Here is a 21,775-nt window from a genome sequence, read left to right as displayed (position 1 = left end):
ATGTGACTCACTGCTGATTCCTGATTTATTCAGGTACCTTACAAAAAGAGCTTGCACACTCAACGCCTACAGTAAAATCTGTTCTTTTTTGATTTTAAAAAGTAGTCAATTACTCACTGTAAGATTTGATCTCATGTGGGAGTCAAAATGGAGTCAGTGATTCAACTTAATGAATATTGTTACGATTTTCTTTTTGGCCAGGATGTTAATATGCTTTAGAATATATTAGAATTAAAGTGATACCTATCAGTGGTGAAGTGGCCAACAGGAGGAAAATGACAGGTCAAACAGTATCTGTGCTGGCAGGGGACAGTGGGGGTGGGGGGAGGCGTGCGGTAGTGGGTGGGGAAGAATTTATAATGTTTCAAGTCAAAGCCCTGTGTCAAGACATAGTGATTCCAGGGCTAGGCAGATGTATATCAGTGATCAGGACCTAGGTAAAGCTCCAGATCATATCTGTCTCTCCTGAAGTTCCAGATTGCTGCTTAGATTGCAACAACCAAGCAGATATAATTATATTGTAAACATGGGTTAAAACTTCAGCTAAAAGTCACATGAGAAAGCTTTTTCCCTTCAGAACTATCATTTTGTTCACGTAGTGGTTATAATTTACATAAGAAAAAGGAACAGGGCTGGACCATTTGGCCCTTTGGCTGTACAACAAGATTGTGGCTGATCTAACCCTAAACTTAATTTTCCTGTGTTACTCTCCTATCCCTTTAATATCCAGAAAACTATCGATTTCTCTTTTGAACACATTGACTAGGCCTCCACATTTATCTGGGCTGAAGTATTTCAAGAGTCCACCACACCCTGGGTTGAGAAAATTTTCCTTCATTTAGGTCCTAATGGCCCACTCACTATTTTGAGACTGACCACTAGACTTCTCACCCTTGGGAAATGTCCTTCCTACATCTGTCCTGTTGAGTCATTTTTATTCATTTTATCAAAGTGCAGAGAGTAAAGACCTAACTTATTCAAATTCTTCCCATGACAGACTGACCTGTTCAAGAATCAGACTGGTCAATGTTTACTATATTCCCTTTATTACAAGTATTGTGTTTATAGTTTAGGTAACCAGAGTGTCCATTATCTTTGTAGCTGAATTTTCAAACTTTTGAGGAGCAGATTATCAAATCTTTGAGATATTTCACTTCTCAGGCTCATTAACAATAGTTTTTTTTTATAATATTTACTTTATTCATTTGCAGTTGACAATTGGTTCTTCAATATTTTTGTGGGTTTTATTGTCTTCTGTGAAAATAGAAACAAAAGATTGTTTAAGTCCTCTGCATTTCTTGTTCTTGATGCTGACAGAGAATGCTTTTGAAATTCCAAGATGTATGTGATTATCAGTGTGGACTGTAGTTTATATTGGTCTCTTTCAGTTTTTCTGTGTTGCCAATTAACGGGTGGACAATATGTTACTTTTTTAGATAAGGGAGGGGTTGGGTGTTTGATGTTATTGTTGCTTTTTTGCATGGGAGGAGCTGGAGGATTAGGGGTTTGATGTTTTAGCTGCCATGTCTGGGTGGGCAATCTGTTAGTTTTTGTGTGAGGAGGAGTTTGGGGGTTTGGGGTTTGATGTTTTAGCTGCCGTGTCCAGATGGACGATCTGTTAGTTTTTGTGCAAGGGCGAGGTTCGGGGTTTGCGAGTTTTGTTTCTTTTTGTTTTTCGTGCGAGAGGGGAGCTTCAGCGACTTCCATGGATTTTCAATATTTTATGGCTATCTGGAGTCTATCTTAATTTAGTACTCCAGTGTGGTGTGAAGTGACTAGCTCATCCTGATCGACAGTTACACTACTTTCTTCTTCAATGTTAGTGTTGTTATTTACTCTGGATCTCAGCTCTTCATTTGAGTTTCTTGGAAAGAAGTGTATGACTTTCTGTTTTGGCAGAGCTAAACTCAAATCAAAGTATTTTGTTTAACTATAAACAATGCACACAAAATGCCGGAGGAACTCAGCAGGTCAGGCAGTATCTATAAATAGTCGACATTTCAGACTGGGACCCTTCATCTAGACACTGGATTCCCCTCCACAGATGCTGCTGATCTGCTGAGTTTCTCCAGCATTGTGTGTGTGTGTGTTGTTGCTCAAGTTTCCCAGCATCTGCAGAATGTCTTGTTTGACTGTACCTAATTGTTCTTTCAACTATACCTATTTTTTGAATATGTTGGTAAAAAACACGCTCTCTAAAATTGTGGGTGAGCATTAAGTGCTGTCAGATTTATCCTGGGCTGTTTTACAGATAATCAAAGATTTCTACCTGCTGGGTCGAGGTGAACTGTTTCAGGCTTTCATCGACAGCGCACAGCATTTATTAAAGACTCCACCAACGGCAGTCACTGAGCACGGTAAATAAGACGAATGACCAGAGAGGGGAGCTGCTTTGTTAAGAATAGAGAAGGGAGGGTGTTAATTAAATTTCTGAATAGCAATAACACTCTGATTATTGTAACTGTGATATGGTAACTTCAGTAGAAATTCTGATCAGAGCAAATCTTCCTACACTCCTTTAGAAGAATGGTGCATTTTAAAATGAGAGGCCTCATCAAAAAATCGCTGTCAGTGTTCATGTGGTAAGTGGTCTAAATTATGCTGCCGTGAAGCTTTATCAGCAGTAGGCTATATGCTCATTCTTGGTAAACTGCAGAATGAATTGACAAGTTTAAAGATAGGTTCGTCTTATTTGTCATTATTAGCCACTCTGTTAACATGTTCATGGTTTAAATTTTATTTAAGTCAATCAAACATTTCAGTTTGCAAAACTTTGACCTCTGTGGGCGTGTGAGCCACGAACTATCAGAGTCAGATTTAGTATCAATGATGCCTGATACATTTGTAATATTGTGGCAGCAATACAGTACAAAGGCATAAAATTCTATACATTACAAAAAAAATAGTGCAAAGAAAGGGAATAAAGAAGTTGTGTTCACGGACCATTCAAGAATCTAGTAGCAGAGGAGACAAAGTTGTTCCAAATCATTGAGTGTGGGTCTTTAGGCTCCTGCACTGATGGTAGTAAAGAGAAGAGGGCATGTCCTGGATGGTGAGGATCCTTTATGATGCATGCCACCATACTTAAGATGTCCTTGATAGTGAGGATGGTTGAGCCCGTGATGGAATGGATTGCTGAATATAAATGATTATAAACACTACAACCTCCTGAAAATTCTTTACCAGCAGGTATCTGCCGCTTACCATGCATGTCTCTTCACCTGGTGAAGCTGGATGCTTTCTATTATTTTTAAGAGTTTTTAAACCCAAATCTAGAATTCTGGAAAGACTGCGGGTTTTTTAATCCAAATTGGCACTTTTTATCCCATCTGTAATTTGTGGGTTAGCTCTTATGCCTTGGTTACAGTTTTTAAATAAAACTCCTAGGTAGAATTGCTGATATTCCAGCACTAAGCATTAAGGAAGCAGTAGTGTGGGGATTGGGAATTGTGGGAGGAAAGTGTACAGGAGCAGCCAAATGGTGATGCAGGTTCAAGAGATACTATAGCTTGCTCCTAATTTCTGATTCTAATGCTTTTGTGTTTCTTAAAATACATAATCTAATTCTGTTTAAATAATTATAGCAGAAAGCTAGTTGTAAAAAACTTATTTAACTTGTTTCCTGTTTCTGATCTTTCCCACTCGCTAATCTATGAATGTCTACAGATGATAATGGATTGATGAAGAGGAATAAACAGTTGACATTTTGGGCTGAAACCCTTCTTGGGAACTTCATCAGGACAGGTCTCAGTCTGAAACTTTGTCTGTTTATTCCTCCCCCTAGAAGCTGCCTGACCTGCTGAGTTCCACCAGCATTTTGTGTGTGTTACTCTGATTTCCAGCAGCTTCATTATCTCTTGTGTTACAGATGTCAATGTAACGTTCCAGAAATCAGCACACAGGGTATTATTGGATGATGACAATCTTCTCCCACTCCTGCACCTCACTGTGGAATATCACGGGAAAGACCCCAAAGGTAGGTAATGCACACGTCCTTTCTGATCTTTCCGAGTATTGTTTAATGAATAGTAGAGAACTAAGGAACAGAGTCACTAGTAGTGATTCCCAGTTATTGCCACTCTGTTCCCTGTAATGCCCTAAGCACCATCCAGAGCACCAGCACAGACTGTTGGACTGCCAGAAATGAAGTCTGCATGTCCAGAGAAAGTTAAGTAAGCTGCATCAGAGTGGGGAAGGTGGAAGTATTCCTTGCATAGATGCTGCCTGACCTGCTGAGTTCCTCCGGCATTTTGTGTGTGTTGCTCGACATTCCCAGGATCTGCACAATCTCTTGTGCCTTTGCATTCTTGTCTTTTTGGCCCAGTGGCATCTCATTGATGTACTCTGAGATTTATATATCCTAGAAGTGTGTATGCATTTCTGTAGGTGTCGATAATTATTCAGTGGGGCAGCCTGTGAGTATTGGCCTCAAGTATCAGGGCACTGCTTTCAACATTTGTTTCTTGCCTCAGCCCAGAAGTCATTTCCAACTAAATTCAATGAATATTTGAGATTGTTTAGGAGTATTAATGTTATGTCATGAGACATGGACATGTTGCAATCTAGATTTTAATATCTGTTCATAACCGCCTGTGTTGATTTGCTGCTCTGTTCTGGGCTTTTTGAGACAATATGTATCTTCTGAATCAATGCAAATCAACAGATTGCTGTGAAAACTCTTTTAGGTGACTGTTGTCCTTAAGGAAAGTGCTGACTATAAATGTTCTGCTTTACGTGTGCGATCATAGGTGTTATAGATCAGCAAATTTCAATTAAATTTATTCTCAAAGTATGTATATGACACAATATACCCCCCCCCCCCCGAGATGCTGATCCCTGATTTTAAAAATATTTATTTTTGTATGTGCACAGTTCGTCTTTTGCACATTGGTTGCTGGTCAGTGTGTGTGTGTGATTTTTCATTGATTCTATCATTTAATTTTTGTTACTGTGAATGCCAGCAAGAAAATGAATCTCAGTGTAGTATATGGTGACATGCATGTGCTGAACTTTGTTAACAAACTTCCTTTGAACTTTGCTGATCCATATGGTTATATAAGGTCTATGATTGTACATGTAGAGTAGAGTATCTGTAGTCAGTACTTCAGTGATCCCGGAGGACTTTCACAGCAACTGATTGATTAGTGCTTGCCTCAGCTAATGCTTCAAACATTTAACTACTGTGCTTTCATTCCCAAATGTTAATTGTTGCCTAGCATTGATTGCCATTATCAGCTTTGCCTTATGTTTCTGTATGTTTCCCTATCTCCCTGTGCACATATAGATTCAACACAGAGCCGCGACGCGTCATCTTCCCCTCGTGAAGCCCCTACTTCTGGCTGGTCTGCCCTGGGACTGTCGTATAAAGTGCAATGGCCTCTGCACATCCTGTTTACCCCTGCAGTGCTGGAAAAGTAAGCTTAATTTGTGAACTGGTCTTCCTTATTTTTCCTCCTTTCTTCACAATTGTTTTGTCTGGCCAGTCAATCCATGTACTAACCACCCTCTGGGAGAAAAAAGTCCTTTGGGTTCCTATTAAGTTTCTCCCCTCTCACCTTAAACCTGGGTCCTTGGTTCTTGGGTTCCCCAACCCTGGGGAAAAAGACTGTGTGCATGATGTGGAAGCATTGGAAGGGGTACAGAGGAGATTTACCAGGATGCTGCCTGATTTAGAGAGTATGCATTATGATCAGAGATTAAGGGAGCTAGGGCTTTACTCTTTGGAGAGAAGGAGGATGAGAGGAGACATGATAGAGGTGTACAAGATAATAAGAGGAATAGATAGAGTGGGTAATCAGCGCCTCTTCCCCAGGGCACCACTGCTTGATACAAGAGGATATGGCTTTAAGGTAAGGGGTGGGAAGTTCAAGGGGGATATTAGAGGAAGGTTTTTTACTCAGAGAGTGGTTGGTGCGTGGAATGCGCTGCCTGAGTCAGTGGTGGAGGCAGATACACTAGTGAAGTTTAAGAGACTACTAGACAGGTATATGGAATAAGATCATACCCCATTCTGGTACACTCCAGTGATCACAGTCCTAACCTGCTCACACTCTCTCCATAACTCAGTCTCTCGAGTCCCAACAGCATGCTCATAAGTCTCCTCTGCACTATTCCCAGCTTAAGTTATGATACAAAACAAAATGAGTTACCGGAAGCTGCAGAATTCGATCTGGGGGCTACGTATCTTTCTGTTTTTACTTCCAGTATCTGAATTTTTTTTTTTGATTTGATATCTCATCAGAAAGATGCTTCTTACACTCAGTACCTACTTCCTGTAGCTAATAGCATGACCACTGAGCGAATGTTTGTGATCTTCTGCTGCTGCAGCCCATCCACTTCAGGGGTCGACATGTTGTGCATTCAGAGATGCTATTTTGCACACCACTATTTTAATGTGTGATTATTTGAGCTACTTTCACCTTCCTGTCAGCTGGAACCAGTCTGACCACTCTCATTAACGAGATGTTTTCACCCACAGAACTGCCGCTCACTGGGTTTTTTTTTTGCACCATTCTTTGTAAACCCTAGAGACTGGTGTGTGTGAAAATCCGAGGAGATCAGGCAGTTTTTGAGATACTCAAGCCACCCTGTCTGACACCAACAATCATTCCATGGTCAAAGTGACGTAGATCACATTTCTTCCCCTTTCTGATGTTTGGTCTGAACAACATTTCTTGACCATGTCTGCATGCTTTTATGAATTGAGTTTCTGCCACATGATTGGCTGATTAGATGTTTGCATTGACAAGTGGGTGTACCCAATAAAGTGGCCACTGAGTGTATGACGCGGGGGAGGTTTGTAGTTCAGGCTACGTTCCAAGTTACGTGCTCCTCGCCCCATCTGGTGTTCTCTTCCTCAGGTATAACATTGTATTCAAGTACTTGCTGAGTGTGCGGAGGGTGCAGGCAGAACTGCAACACTGCTGGGCAGTGCAAATGCAGCGGAAGCACCTCAAGTCCAACAAGACGGATGCAGTCAAGTGGAGACTGAGGAACCATATGGCTTTCCTTGTGGACAACCTACAATACTACCTACAGGTAATCAAGAATAAAGCAGGAGCTAGATTATAAGGACCAGTTACTGGGCTTGTAACTGAAATGCCAAAGCAAAGGACTGGTAGAGAAATACGAAGAGACCATAAGGCACAAGAGCAGAATTAGGCCAGTCAGCCCATTGAGTCTGCTCTGGCATTCCATCATGGCTGATTTATTATCCCGCTCAACCTCAATCTCCTTCCTACCTTCTCCTCATAATCTTTGATGTCCTTACTAATTAAAAACCTATCAACCTTTGCTTTAAATATACCCAATGACTTGATCTCTAGAGCCATCTATGGCAATGAATTCCACAGGTTCACCACCCTCTGGCTGAAGAAATTCCTCTTCATCTCTGTTTTAAAGGGATGTTGTTCTCTTCAGAGTCTGTGTCCTCTGGTCCTAGACTCTCCCACTACTGGAAACACCCTCTGCATATTACTGTATCTAGTCCTTGGCTTCCATATTGGTTACTAATTGAATTGAATTGACTTTATTTCTTACATCCTTCACATACGTGAGGAGTGAAATCTTTACGTTACGTCTCCGTCTAAATGTGCAATCATAGTAATTTATAATAAATAGAACAGTCAATATAACATAGAAATACACTCAAATCAGAGTGAGTTAATTCATGACCTAGTGGAAGAAGCTGTTTCAGAGCCTGTTGGTCCTGGCTCCTATGCTGTCATACTGTTTCCTGGATGTTAGCAGCTGGAAAAGGTTGTGGTTGAGGTGACTCGGGTCCCAGTGATCCTTTGTAATCAATTTTGCATGCTGCCCCAGCACCTCCTTGCACTGTTTTGCTTGTTGACACAATCAATGCAATTGCTGTATGTTTCGATGTTCCTGTGACAAATAAAGCTAATCTTTAAATCTTTGTCTTTACTGGTGGGGGAGGTTGAGGTGGAAAAAGTGCAAGGGCACATAACTTAAAGTGTGTTCTGGTGGAGGTGGCAGAGATCTTCAGCTCTAAGCAGTTGGTCAGCTCATTATTCCTTTTCTTGTACTGTTTATTTAATTGTACAGTTGTCCCTCGGTATCTGCAGGGGATTTCCAGGACCCCCTGCGGATACCAAAATCCGCGGATGCTCAAGTCCCTTATATAAAATGGTGTAGTATTTGCATATAACCTATGCACATCCTCCAGTATACTTTAAATCATCTCTAGATTTACTTATAATGCCTAATACAATGTAAATGCTATGTAAATGGTTGTTATACTATATTGTTTAGGGAATGATAACAAGAAAAAAAGGTCTGTACACGTTTAGTACAGACGCAACCATCGTAGCTCTTCTGGGAATGCTGATGCTGCCTCGGCATCAGCCAGTGCCGATTCTCCCGTGATCTTTAAGTTCTTGAGGCTGTAGCACTTTACATAGCTAGCCAGCCGTCCCTTACTAGCCTTAAACTCCATCCTCTCGCTCACAGCACAAGTAGCGAACGAACGAGATGCAAGGCAAACAATGCTCAAACAACGAGTGCTGGAGAGAGACTGAGGATCTGTGAAATGGCGGGAGGCTACAGCAGGGTACGCCTACACATCACTTCATTCGCGTGGATTCAGTGTAGTGCTCGCTGCGCAGCAAATTCAAGTTTTGCTTTTTGGAACTTTCTGGAATTTTTTTTCGAATATTTTCAATCCGCCGTTGGTTGAATCCGCGGATATGGAGGACCGACTGTAATTTATAGCAATTTTATATCTTTGGATGATACTGCTGCAAAACAGCAAATACCATATCATTTAAGACAGTAATAATAATCCTGAGGAATACACACAAAATGCTCAGCAGGTCACACATACATTTTGTGTGTGTTGCTCCGGATTTCCAGCATATACAGAATCTCTTTATGCTCTTACGACTTATGTCTTTTTGGCATGAACTAGGTGGACCAAAAAGACTGTTTCTGTGCTATATTACCCTTACTGACTATAATGACTGAACAAACTTCAGGAGTAAATAATGTTCTTCTGTCCAGATGCATCATAACACCAAAGGTTTATTGGTATTGGTTTACTTAGAATTATGTGGGAATGATTTACACCTTTCCCTGCTGTGTTCACCAGCAATTTTTATGTGTGTTACACCTTTCCTTGTAAGTTTAAGTTTTGATATTTGAAAGCTAATGTTCAATATGCAACATTTGATTCTTTCCCCCTTCTGCAACTAAGAGTTTTTTCCTACAGTGGGCTTTAATAATGTTCCTTTATGAAATGTTGAGGAACTGGAAAGGACTAATACTTCTAATGAAAAGCATTGCCCAGCAAAATATTTATTAGTTGTATTCCTTTCATTAATTTTACAACAGAGTAAAAGGCAGTGTCAAAGGGAAGGTGATGGGTACAAGTTGGGTAAAGGTTTTTTTGCAGATACTTATTTTCAACTTTGTCAGCTGGTTCATACACCTGTCCAACCTCCATTGCATTCAACAGACTGTTTGTTCAAAATACAATCTGTGGGAGAAACGCAGTAGGTCGAGCAGCATCTGGTGGTGGTGGGGTGCGGTGCAGGATATAGGAATAGTCTACTTTGGGTCGAAACCTTGCATCAAGACTGGTGTATCCCTAATGGACGATTGTTTGCTGCCTTTCACCACTTTGGTCCCCAGGTTCCAGACCCCATTCACAGAAACCTGATGGTTCATCTTTTTCTTCCTTTCCATGTTGCCCTATCATATTGTTCTCTCCCTCTTTATTCAGCTTCATAGATCTGACCCTTTAATTCACCACCCTCATCTTTCTTCTGTTTCTTCCTCAACTCTTAAATCTCACTGGTTAAGTGAAACTCTCACCATTCATTCTTGTCCCACAGCTCTACTGCCCCTCTCACTCAATGTTTTAGGAACAGCTTCTTCCCCTCTGCCAACAGTTTTCTGAATGTATAATAAACCCTTGAACACTACCTCACTACTTTTGCTCTCTTTTTGCACTGCTTTTCAAAATTTAAAAAATTATACATGGATTCCAGGTAATTCGGCCATTGGTTAATTGAAATAACTGCTTATTGGGACAACTGTTAAAGAACAACAACTAGATTCAAGATTTCAAAGATTCAAAAAATGTTATTGTCATTCTAACCGTACATCAGCTCTGCAGGGCAGAATGAGACAGCATTTCTCAGGAGCAGTGCAATCATAACATAACAAATGCAACACTAAATAATAAACATAACAATAAATAGTAAAACACAACAGCCACATGTCAGTTAAAATCAAGTTATAAGTGTCCAGTGCAAGTTAAAAGTGTCCAAAGCAGAGTCAGGTGGAGCAGCTATTTAGCAGTCTGACTGCCTGTGGGAGGAAGCTGTTTAGTAGCCTTGTGGTTTTAGTTTTGATGCTCCTGTAACGTTTGCCTGATGGCAGAAGAACAAACAGTTCATGGAGAGGGTGTGAGGGGTCTTTAATGATGTACCGTGTCTTCTGGAGGCATCGACTCTGAAAGAGGTCTTGGACAGAAGATAGGGAGACCCCAATAACCTTCTCTGCTCCCCTAACCACCCTCTGCAAGGCTTTTTTGTCGACAGCACTGCAGCTGGAGTACCAGGTTGTGATGCAAAAGGTCAGCACACTCTCAACCACGCCTCTGTAGAATGTAGTTAAGATGTTAGTGGGGAGGGATGCTTGTTTAAGCTTCCTCAGAAAGTGCAATCTCTGCTGGGCCCATTTCACAATCCCATCTAATCAAGAAAACAGCTGGATTCCCTTTGTTTATTTGGAACACTATGCCACTTAATTGGGACAGGAGTCTATTGCCAAACAGTTTCTAACTCGCATCAGTCAAGTGCACTTCTCTGGCCATTAGATGCTATGCTGTGCTTAGAGCGAACAGATATTGAATTATGTTGGTTATGTGTATTTGTATTCAAAAGCAGTGATTTTTTTTGTCGCTTTTAGTTGGCGAGAAATAAGCAGTAAGATGATTGAGAACTGTTTTATTCCCTGCGGTTTCAAGCATTAAGCTGGAGATGCCAGAAACTCTGGGAGAGTAATTGAAGTGATTTCACTACTTCAACAAGTTAGGAACTACGAAGGATTTAAAGGTATCAACGGTTATCTTGATTGTTATAATGAAAAAGAATTGTTGGAAGATGCAGTCATCGAAAGCATTATATGAAAGTAGTCCATATTATCTGCACTGGTTTTGTTTATTTACAATCAATAGAACATGGCATCGTACACTGGATGAATTCCTCCGTCGATAACTATTAGGACCTAATACACAGTTTTATACAACAGTCAGCTATGTACATACATCTACTGATGCTTCTGGACATATCTTCAGTGATGTTCCTGGAATCATTGGGTGTTTCGAGTCTTTCAACATCATACACCCTCCTCCAGGTGATCCAGCCGGGGCTAATCAGACCCCAGCTTGTGTCCAGATGGCTAGCTACTTATGACTCCATGGTGTTTGAGCCACAGCCATCTTGAGGCCCTCTCTGCGGCATCAATGGTACTGCGGATGACTCTCCTCTTCCTCTCTCCCTTGATGCCCAAATTGCTGAAGGCTCCAACTAAGGAACGGGCTGCAAATCCCCTACAACCAACCTCCACTGGGAGACACCTTGCTCTCCACCCAGCCTGCTGATAGTTGTTGACCCGTCCTGCGTACTTGGAGAACTTCCTTTCAAAGGCCTCTTCCAAGCTATCTTCCCATGGGACTGTCAGCTCCAGCAGCACCACTTGCTTAGTAGACTCAGACAGTAGGGCAGTGTCTGGATGCAGGGCGGTGGCTGCGATATGGTTGGGGAACTTCAGCTGCCGCTGGAGGTCCACCAACAGCTGCCAGTCCCTCGCAGAGGTCAGGATGCCTGCAGATGTTCTTTTGGCAGGTATTGGCAGCTCCCCAGCTCTGACAAAGGCAATGGTCTGCTTGGAGGGTCGGGACTGCTTCGCCCACAAAACTCCTGCGCTGACGGCTTCAGCAATGGTCTTCAGGACCTGATCATGCCTCCACCTGTACCGTCCCTCACCAAGTGCCCTTGCGCAGCTGCTGAGGATGTGCTCCAGGGTTCCTTGCTTGGAGCATAGTGGGCACACAGATCACTCCACCTTGCCCCATATGTCATAGTATTAGTAGTGTTGCTTGAATTTCCAGCATCTGCAGAATTCCTGTTGTATTAGTAGTGCTCTAATTTGTTCTGTATTTCATTTAATTACATAATTTGTTACTCAGTTAAACTGTAGTTTGTCTTTTATTATACCTTTTTAACTATTTCCATATTTAAACTTTGGCTAATTGGGGCAGTTGCTTAATTGGGTGAAAATGTACTGGTCCCAATGTGTCCCATTTAACCGGAATCCACTATATTTTGTAATGTAATTTACAGTATTTTTAATGTATTGCACTGTACTGCTGCTGCAAAACAATTGTGTGACATATGTCACTAACAATAAACCTGATTCTGATTTTGTTTCATCGTCCTCCACTGTGCTCTATCTAGCTTCAGTTTCCAGCAATTTACAGCTGAAAATACTAGGTGCAGTATGAAGTACCTGTTCCAGCAAAACATGTCTTGTAATTATGGTCTGAGGATGCTGAACCAAGCTGTACCTGCGCGCTGGCTTTGTGTTTGCTCAGATGACACCTTGCAAAGCTGTCTCCACTGACAGAACTGAAACATTGACATAAAGCTGGCGGAATCCAAATCCCTCCATGCGTTGTGTTGCTTAATTTGATGCTTAATGCTACTTTGTCCCATTGCAGGTGGATGTCCTCGAGTCTCAGTTTTCACAACTCCTGCAGCAAATAAATTCTATACGAGATTTTGAAAGCGTCCGACTGGCTCACGATCACTTCCTGAGTAACCTACTGGCCCAGTCGTTCATCCTGCTCAAACCAGTGAGTATATTTCCCTTTAATGGCAAGTAAGTCGTGATTAAGTGGTGCAGGTGAAGCCTCAGCTGTTCAGTTTTGCCAGGAATTTAGATAGCATCTCAGGAATTTGGGCCAGATGTGACAAGATGGTGCTGGAGAGTGTGACTCTTTGTGTGCAGCTCTGAAGGACAACCTCTCAAGAAGGCTGTATTTATCATGAGGAGGGCATATCCCTCACCATCCAGGACATGCCCTCCTCTCAGTACTACCATCAGGGAGGAGGTACAGGAGCCTGAACATACACTCTCAGTGTTTTAAGAACAGTGTCTTTCCCTCTACCGTCAGGTTTTTAAATAGTTCATGAACACTACCTCACTAGTTTACTGTCTTTTTGCACCATTTATTTTCTTATTTTATATATCATTGTAATTTATAGTTAAGTTTATGTATTGCACTGTACTGTTGCCACCGAACAATCAAATTTCACAACATATGTCAGTGATAACAACCCTAAATCTGATTTAGATGAAATTGCAGTATGTACTGGATCATGGCGGGTTGAAAACTGCAATGGCGTGAGGATGTGCCGTCTCTGCTCCGAGCTCCACAGACCCAGGTTTGATCCTGACCTCTGGTGCTGTCTGTGTGGAGTTTGCAGAGTTGTCTGTCTGGCCTTTGTCAGTCAGGACACCGATATAACAGTTGGGAAGTTGTGTTGCAGTTATATGAGACATTGATGTAGCCGCACTTGGAGTATTGTGTATAGGAAGGATGTTATTGAACTAGAAAGACTGAGGAAAAGATTTACCAGGATGTTGCTTGAACTTGGGGGCCTGAGTTATAAAGAGAGGTTACTCCCTGGAACATAGGAGATTGAGGGGTGACCAAATAGAGGTACATTAGATCATGAGGGGCATAGACCGTGAATACACATAGTCTGTTTCCCAGGGAGTGCTTAAAAACATAAGTATAAGATCAGAACAAGAGATTTTAAAGGGGTATCAGGGGCAGCTTCCTCATGCAAAGGGTGGTGGGTCTTTGGAATGAGCTGCCAGAAATAATAGTTGAGGCAGGTACATCATAAACATTTCAAAAGCATCGAGATAAGTACATGGATAGGAGAGGTTTAGACGACTGTGAGCTAAATGCAGACAGATGGGAGTCGTGCTCTGGGCAACATAGTCTGTATGGACAAGTTGGGTCAAAGAGCCTTTTTTCAAGCTGTGGACTCTTTGACCCTAAACACAAGAGGATAATTTGCAGCAGCCAAGTAAGCTAAGTGGAGGATAATGACAAAAGTAGTCAAAGGAGAAAGTAATCAAAATGGGTATCGTGGTGGTGTGGTGTAGGGTAATGCTTTAAAGCTCCAGCAATTAGGGTTTAACTCTGTAAGGAATTTGTACTTCTACCCTGTGATCATGTGGGTTTCTCCGAGTGCTCCATTTTCCTCAGACACTCCATAGAAGTATGTGTTAGTAAGGATTAGTAAGTTTAGTAAGTTAGTGGGCATGCTATGTTGGTGCCAGAAATGTAGTGACGGTTGTGAACTATCCCCACAGCCTCTGACTCTGTTGGGTACTGACACAAACGAAGCATTTCACTATATGTTTTGATGTGCATGTGACAAAAAAAGTTAATCTATCTTTGAGGGTCGGTGGTGGTCATATGTGAGAGAGAAGTACTTGGAAGGAAAGAGAGGGGGAATGGGAGCAATGGGTGTGCTCCGAAGAGTCAGCAAGGAACTGATGGGTCAATATTAATATTTCACTAACAGCTTTTCAATGGGGCAGCAGCGTTTGATGAGTTCATTCCCACTCTCTGTAGGTGTTCCATTGTCTGAATGAGATCCTGGAATTGTGCCATAACTTCTGCTCTCTGGTTAGTCAGAATCCAGGACCGTTGGATGACAGGGGTGCACCACAACTGGACCTCTTGGTAACGGTAAGTTCTGACAATCCTGCACTCTCCACCTATCAGACTGAAAACTGATGGGGATCTGAGCCCAACTCCAGTAGCTGTATGAGGGATCTAGGCTAAAGTTTTGGTGCCGTATGGGAGAGAAGTTGAAGAACATCCTCTTTCTTAGTAGTGTGGATGGATGAAGTCAAGTCCCTTGACTTCATTTTAACAGGGGCAAACGTTCTTTAAATCGCTAAAACAGACGCACACAAATAATTAGACTGATCACCTTAAAAGTAATTATCAGCTGCATAGTGCATGAGATTGGGCCAAACTTGGATGGGTGGCTTGGTCAGCATGGACTTCTTGGGGCGAAAGACAATCATATCTGTGAGTGGGAGGGTGGGAAAGGGGCTTGTTTGGCTGTTGCTGTTTTGTTGTTCTGTAGAAGGTGGTGACCATGCTATTTTGACATCAGAACGTGTGGTGACACTTGGCGGGTTTCCCCCAGCGTACCCTTAAATTGTGTTGGTTCTAACTGCAAACTAGACATTTCACTGTACGTTCTCAATATACATGTGATAAATGAATATGAATCTGAGAAGGCTGTCAAAACTAATCAGTAAGCTTCAAGACTTGGCCTCATACCTCTTTGTGAAACTGGATCCTCGATTTCCTCACTTGCAGACCCCAGTCAGTTTGGATTGGCAACAACATCTCCTCGACCATCTCCATCAGCACAAGTGCACCACGAGTCCGTGTGCTTAGCCCCCTGCTCTACTTGCTATATACTTATGACTGTGTGGCTAAGCACAGCTCCAATGATATATTCAAAATTGCTGACAACACCATTGTCTTTGGCTGAATCAAAGGTGGTGGTGATTCAGCATATAGGAGGGAGACTGAAAATCTGGCTGAGTGTTGCCACAACAATAACCTTTCACTCAATATCAGCAAAACCAAGAACTTCAGGAGGAGTAAAATGGAGGTCTATGAGCTAGTCCTCATTGGGGGATCAGAGATGGTGAGGGTCAGCAACTTTAAATTCCTTGGTGTTCATTTCCGAGGATCTGTCGTGGGTCCAGCACATAAGTGTCATTACAAAGAAAGAATAGCAAAACTGCAAAGGTCTTAGATATATGTAAAATAATTCTGTAAAGTGAAGATGCCTTCAAATGAAGTGAAATGAAGTTTCTAAATACCAAAATATTTGCTATAAAGAGCAGTAAACAGTAAAAATCAAATTAAGTCAATATTTAGTGTGACCATCCTTTGCCTTTGAAACTGCATCAATTGCCTTGTGTACACTGTAATGCAGTTTTATAAGAAAATTCACTGGTCAGTTGTTCGAATCATCTTGGAGAACTTGCCACAGTTCTTCTGCAGACTTTGGCTGTCTTGCTTGCTTCTGTCTCTCCAGGTAATCCCAGGTAGCCTCGATGATGTTGAGATCAGTACTCTGTGGAAGTCATACCATCTGAAACCATATAAAATATCTAGGGTACCTGAGACCTTTACACAGTACTGTAAAACTTATTTTTTTTTAAAAATCTCCTGGCACCAGCAAGTTAGAATCTAGGTAGTTATTTGACAGCATGAAGTTCATCTCAACTCTCTGAGTTGACTTGCGGGAGTATGGAAGTTCCTGTTTGCCAGTTTTCTGTCTTTCTATTACTCTTTATTCCCTGGTGACATATAAAGAAGTTACGCAGCATTTCTTCACTGCTTTAATGCTTTCAGTATTACTGGACAATAGATTTTTCAAAAGTATTGCTTCCTCAGAATTTTTTTTTGTTTATGATAGACCACTTGAAGCTGAACACAAAAATAATTTCAGACTACTTATATCACGTAGGAATTTGGTGAAACAAGAAATTAACTTTAATTGAATATAATGTGTTAAATTGCATAATGCTGCTGATGCTTGATGATTTTTGTTTGTACTCGGTGTATGAGGCTTTTCAGTTAAATGTAGAACAATAATAGGCTAACATTAATGGATTCCAGTTGCCCTTATACCATTGCTCTGGAACCACATTGCCTTGGTGAAACATTTCACCGTGCTTGTCACTGACAGCACCAAGATTTGCAGGGAAGAAGTCTAAATGGGGATGCAGAAAATGAATCTTTAGTGACATTTTGCACTTCATGATTTTGTATGCTTGAAGCATGGTGTTAACCAGCTGCATGTAGTTTGGTGCTCTGTAGTTGCCAAGAAAATTTTCAACAACATTCTTGAATGCTTTCTATGCAATTTTCTCCGGTCCCATCTAGACGTTCTTTGAATTGCCTGTCATTGATGACCTGTTTGATTTGTGGACCAACAAAAATGCCTTCCTTAATCTTGGCATCAGTTATTCTGACTTGAATTATGAATCGAAATAACAAATTGAGGCAATTTTTTTTTAAATGGTGTGTGATAAGGAAATTTCATGGTGATTTTCATAATCAGCTGCCCAAAATCCATAAGACACACCCAAATGTATTCAGGAAGCAAAACCTTTACTGTCCAGTGTAATTAGATGCCAATAATGTAAAAATGTCTCCAGGGTGGACTTACCAAGTAACTACATTTTTGGTATTGCTTATGATTTTTTACATTCTGTACTCTGTTTCTACAAAACAAAGAATTATGGTTGCCTCTTAAAGGTTTGTTCAGCTTCATCCCAGTCTTTGAAGAGATGTGATCCAAAGATCCTCCAGTACTATTTGATTCTATGACCCTTTAGTTAAAGTAAAAACAATCTTTACTTTCATTCATTTTTCATTCTCCTTTGTGTGCTCGCTTTCCATCAGTCTCTCAAGGAGGTAAACACAGAATTACAACTAGATTATTGAACAACACTTTAAGATCTAGAGTCATTGAGGTATATAGCATAGAAATGGCCCTTTGGCCTATTGAATCCACCTATTCACATTATTCCTCTATCAGTCTCATTTTTCATTATTCCCAAATTCTCCATATCTCCTCCTTTACTACTCACAAGGGGGGAAACATACAGTACAGTGGCTCAATTAACCTATACTCAATGGTCACTTTATTAGGTACCTTCCGTACTTCATAAAGTAGCCACTAAGCGTATATTCATTGTTTTCTGCTGCTGTTGCCCATGCACTTTAAGGTTTGGCATGCTGTACATTCAGAGATGCTCTTCTGCACACCACTGTTGTAACACAAAGTTATTTCAGTTACTGTGGTCTTCCAGTCAGCTTGAACCAGTTTGACCATTCTCCTCTGACCTCTCTCATTAACTGCAGCTTGCTGGATGTTGTTTTTTGTTTCTCATGCTGTTCTCTTTAAACTATAGAGACTGCTGTGTGTGTGAAAAATCCCAGGAGATCAGTAGTTTCTGAGGTACTCAAACCACCCTGTCTGGCACCAACAACCATTCCATTGTCAATGTCAGAACAACAACTGAACCTCTTGACCATGTCTGCATGTTTTATGTATTGAGTTGCTGCTACATGATTGACTGATTAGATACTTGCATTACCAAGCAGGTGTACAGGGGCGCCTAATAAAGAAACCGCTGAGTTTATAAACCTACACCTCTGTGCAATGTGGGAGGGAACTAGGGTACCTGGGGGAGGCCCATGCAGTGATAGGAAGAACATACAAACTCCAAAGTCAGTATTGAAGTGGGGTCACTACTATCGTGAGGCAGCAGCTCTGTGAACTGAGCCACTGTGCTGTCGTCTGTCACCTCTGCAACTCATTGTTAGCTTTCCCTGACAAACAGGTCTTCTGTTCCCGGGCACAATGATCCATCTGTTGACCAAGGCTGATTTTCTTGTTTTGGATGCTCTTTAGGGTTTCAGTCGGCAGTCATCCCTCCTCTTCAAGATCCTGTCAAGCGTTCGTAATCATCAGATCAACTCTGACTTGGCCCAGCTACTCCTACGACTGGACTACAACAAGTACTACACACATTCTGGAGGCACGTTAGGAAGGTGAGAGTGGGCAGTGGCAAGTGTTAAGTCTAACTATGCCTCTTATCACCTTGTACACCTCTATCAAGTCACCTCTCATCCCCCTTTGTTCCAAAGAGAAAAACCCTAGATTGCTCAACCTTTACTGATAAGTCATGCTGATAACTGGATTAAATGCGCCATCTAGTGGAGCCTGCACTGGAGCTATATGTATGAAAAAAATGTCCTGATGTGGGGCCTCAGCCGATAATGTCAAGCATCACTTTACCTCCACAGTTGCTGGTCAACCTGTTGAGTTCTTTCAGCAGTTCGTTTTTGTTTTTTGCTCCAAATTCCAGCATCTGCAGTCTCTTGTATGTCAAATGGAGTGCTAAACATGGCCTGGTGAAACGCAGAGTCAGCTGATGCCATACAGACCACCAGGCGAGGGAGGGAGCTTAGACCCTGCAAGGAAAATTAGTCTAAGTGCTTGATGTAGAAACTGCATGGATGTGCATACATACTTGAGCTTGTATCAAGAGTGAGCAGGTAAAGTAACAGTGTCTGTTACGTATTGATACTTGCTAGACAATTGATATTAGTAGAGCATTATTCTAAGGTATCCTTAGAAAGAAATATGGACTGTTGGACAGACTTAGAACTAAACATTGAATCCTGATAAAGAGTTTTGGCCCAAACCCACCTTCCTCCTCACTTGATCACACCTATTACCTGTCCGTTTGTACTCCCTCCCCTTCTTCCCCCTTCCTTTCTGGTCCTGATAAGGGTCTCGGCCCGATATGTCGACTGTTCCCATCCATAGATTCAGCCGGCATTTAGTGTATATTGCTCAATGTTTTCAGCATCTGCAGAATCTCTTGTGTCTATAAAATGTAAGTATTACCTTGTGCAACAGGTCTCACTGTGCTCGTGTAACTGCTATCAATTTATGAAATGGGACCTGTGAGTCACTGTGAAAGTATCCAGAAGCAGGAATTTACAGTAGTTTTTCCTTCTTATTCTGGCTTCTACCACCTTCCTTTTCAGTCCTGAATAAAGGTCTTTGCCAAAATGTCGTCAATTTATTCCCCTCCCTAGATGTTGATCTGCTGAGTTCCTCCAACATTTTTTGTGTGTTGTTAAAGATTCCTAGCATCTGCAGAATCTCTTGTGTTTAACCCTTTAACAAAGCCTTCATTTCTTTTTCAGTTTTAGCATCTGACCTGTCTTGGGTCCACTGGTTCCTCACCTTCACCGGTCTCTGGTGTTGTTGACCCATCTGCGGTTCAAGGTTGCATGTGTGACCCTGCTAGCTATATCTGCCCCTCCTGCATCCATCCTTGGGAAAGCAACTGTATGAAGCCTTCACAGAGAACTTGGGATCGCACTGCAGTCTGGGCTTATTTTCAGTCTACCAGGGAAGAGTTTCATGAATGATTTGTTGCCCTGTCACCTGATTCCACTCTTGTTGACACATTAAATTAATTCAGTGTAGGAGTTATGGTTCCCTGAAATTCTACAAACTCGCTGCACAGTCTGAACACTCTCTGTTCCCTGCCCTGGCTCCTACTATCATCTGACCACCAAACCTCAAAGGAGGGGCACTGACTGGTGGGATAAGAAAGGTTCAGGGTGATTAGAACAACGATAAAGATCAATTCATACCAGAGTAATGGACTTCTTTAAGAACTGCTATTGGATAGGCAGAGGTTCTAAAAAAAAAAAAATTGCTTTTGAAAGTTCAGATGCTTTTCCCAAAACTGGTCCAAAAGCCACAATTAACTGGGGATATCCTTCCCTGCCTTAGGTCTGGGTTTATCAATGTCAGTACCTCGTGGTGCTTCAAGCAAAGTTGCAAGTTCAAGTTTAATTCTCTTTCAACAATGCACATGTATACAGCTAAATGAAACGTTGATCTTCTAGATTCCAATCAGTACTAAATCCTCTGTGCCTACCAAAAGGAAGAAACTGTTTTTCATTCTTTTACCCCTCATCCCAATTTTCTTAGTGGAACTCAATAAAATGAAACCCATGCTGCTGTGTGAGTGTCTTTGTTAAACAGGTCAGTACACAAACAGTCTGCTTTTATCACTGGTACAGACTAATCCCACTTCAATTACTGTAAGGGAGGAGAGAAAGCAGCGCGCCGCACGTGCACAGCCCTCTGGTGAAAATGATATCGTATCCGTTAAGTAGGGGCTGTGGACAATTCTGATTTGTTGGAGACAGCTGTGAAAGCACAGAGGAACATGTAGAAAAATTTCTGAAACGCTCGTTGGCTGCTGTCGTTACTGCATGGTCGGGAATGTTTCAGAGGGAAGGCCTCAAAATCCCCGGCTTTGCCTGCTGTTGGCGACCGAGATGGAGGTCGAATCGCTCGGATAGAGATGGCGCTCAGTACTCGGTGTCGGAGAGCTGATCAGAGCTCGAAGTTTTCGGATGACTCAGAGTCAGACTGTGGTCGGGCATGGCAGGGAGAGTTTTTCTTCCTTCTCCCGTCTGCGTGAGATGTGGGACATTTGAGAGACTTTGAACTTTTACTGTGCTCATGGACTTCTTCATCAAGTTATGGTATTGTTGCACTGTTGTAACTATATGTTATAATTATGTGGCTTTGTTAGTTTTTTTCAGTCTTGGTCTGTCCTGTGTTTTGTGATATCACACCAGAGGAAATAATGTATTATTTCTTAATGCATGCATTACTAAATGACAATAAAAGAGGACTGCGTGTCTTCATAATCTCAGCTAAGAGCCTTGTATAGTTCAGGACCTCCATCTCCCTTCCCCGTCTGACTCACTCTTTCCCCTCCCTCATTTTCTGTGCCAAGCCCTGAACACTTCCACAGAAGGAAGCATTGCAGGCAGAAATCATGTTTTGTTGTATTTCCCGGAAGCTCATCCTATGAATTAACAAACTTCAAAGTAAATGTTATTATCAAAATGCATATATGTCATCATATCCAAACCCTGAAATTCATTTGCTTACGGGCATATTCATGAAATCTATAGAATAGTAACTATAACCAGATCAATTAAAGATCAACCAGACTGCAGAAGACAACCTGTGCAAATGCAAAAATAAATAAATAGCAATAAGTAACAAGAACATGA

The 21,775-nt window shown here is 41.6% G+C and overlaps 1 protein-coding gene across 1 annotated transcript in view; it reads left to right on the top strand.

The window, feature by feature from the left end:
- The window catches only part of tubgcp4 (tubulin gamma complex component 4), a 55,983-nt gene extending 34,581 nt beyond the window's left edge, over positions 1 to 21,402 (top strand). The window contains exons 11-18 of the mRNA XM_063070142.1: positions 2,252 to 2,357; positions 3,869 to 3,976; positions 5,285 to 5,414; positions 6,861 to 7,038; positions 12,746 to 12,880; positions 14,681 to 14,797; positions 18,567 to 18,706; positions 19,874 to 21,402. Coding sequence (XP_062926212.1) covers positions 2,252 to 2,357; positions 3,869 to 3,976; positions 5,285 to 5,414; positions 6,861 to 7,038; positions 12,746 to 12,880; positions 14,681 to 14,797; positions 18,567 to 18,706; positions 19,874 to 19,886 — 927 coding nt within the window. The 3' untranslated portion in view covers positions 19,887 to 21,402. The remainder of the gene's footprint in view (positions 1 to 2,251; positions 2,358 to 3,868; positions 3,977 to 5,284; positions 5,415 to 6,860; positions 7,039 to 12,745; positions 12,881 to 14,680; positions 14,798 to 18,566; positions 18,707 to 19,873) is intronic.
- The last annotated feature ends 373 nt before the right edge of the window (positions 21,403 to 21,775 follow it).

The sequence above is a fragment of the Mobula hypostoma genome, chromosome 18, assembly GCF_963921235.1.
Source record: "Mobula hypostoma chromosome 18, sMobHyp1.1, whole genome shotgun sequence".
Classification (NCBI taxonomy): Eukaryota; Metazoa; Chordata; class Chondrichthyes; order Myliobatiformes; family Myliobatidae; genus Mobula; species Mobula hypostoma.
The sequence above is the reverse complement of the archived record's forward strand: the minus strand, read 5'-3'. Positions and strand labels throughout refer to the sequence as shown.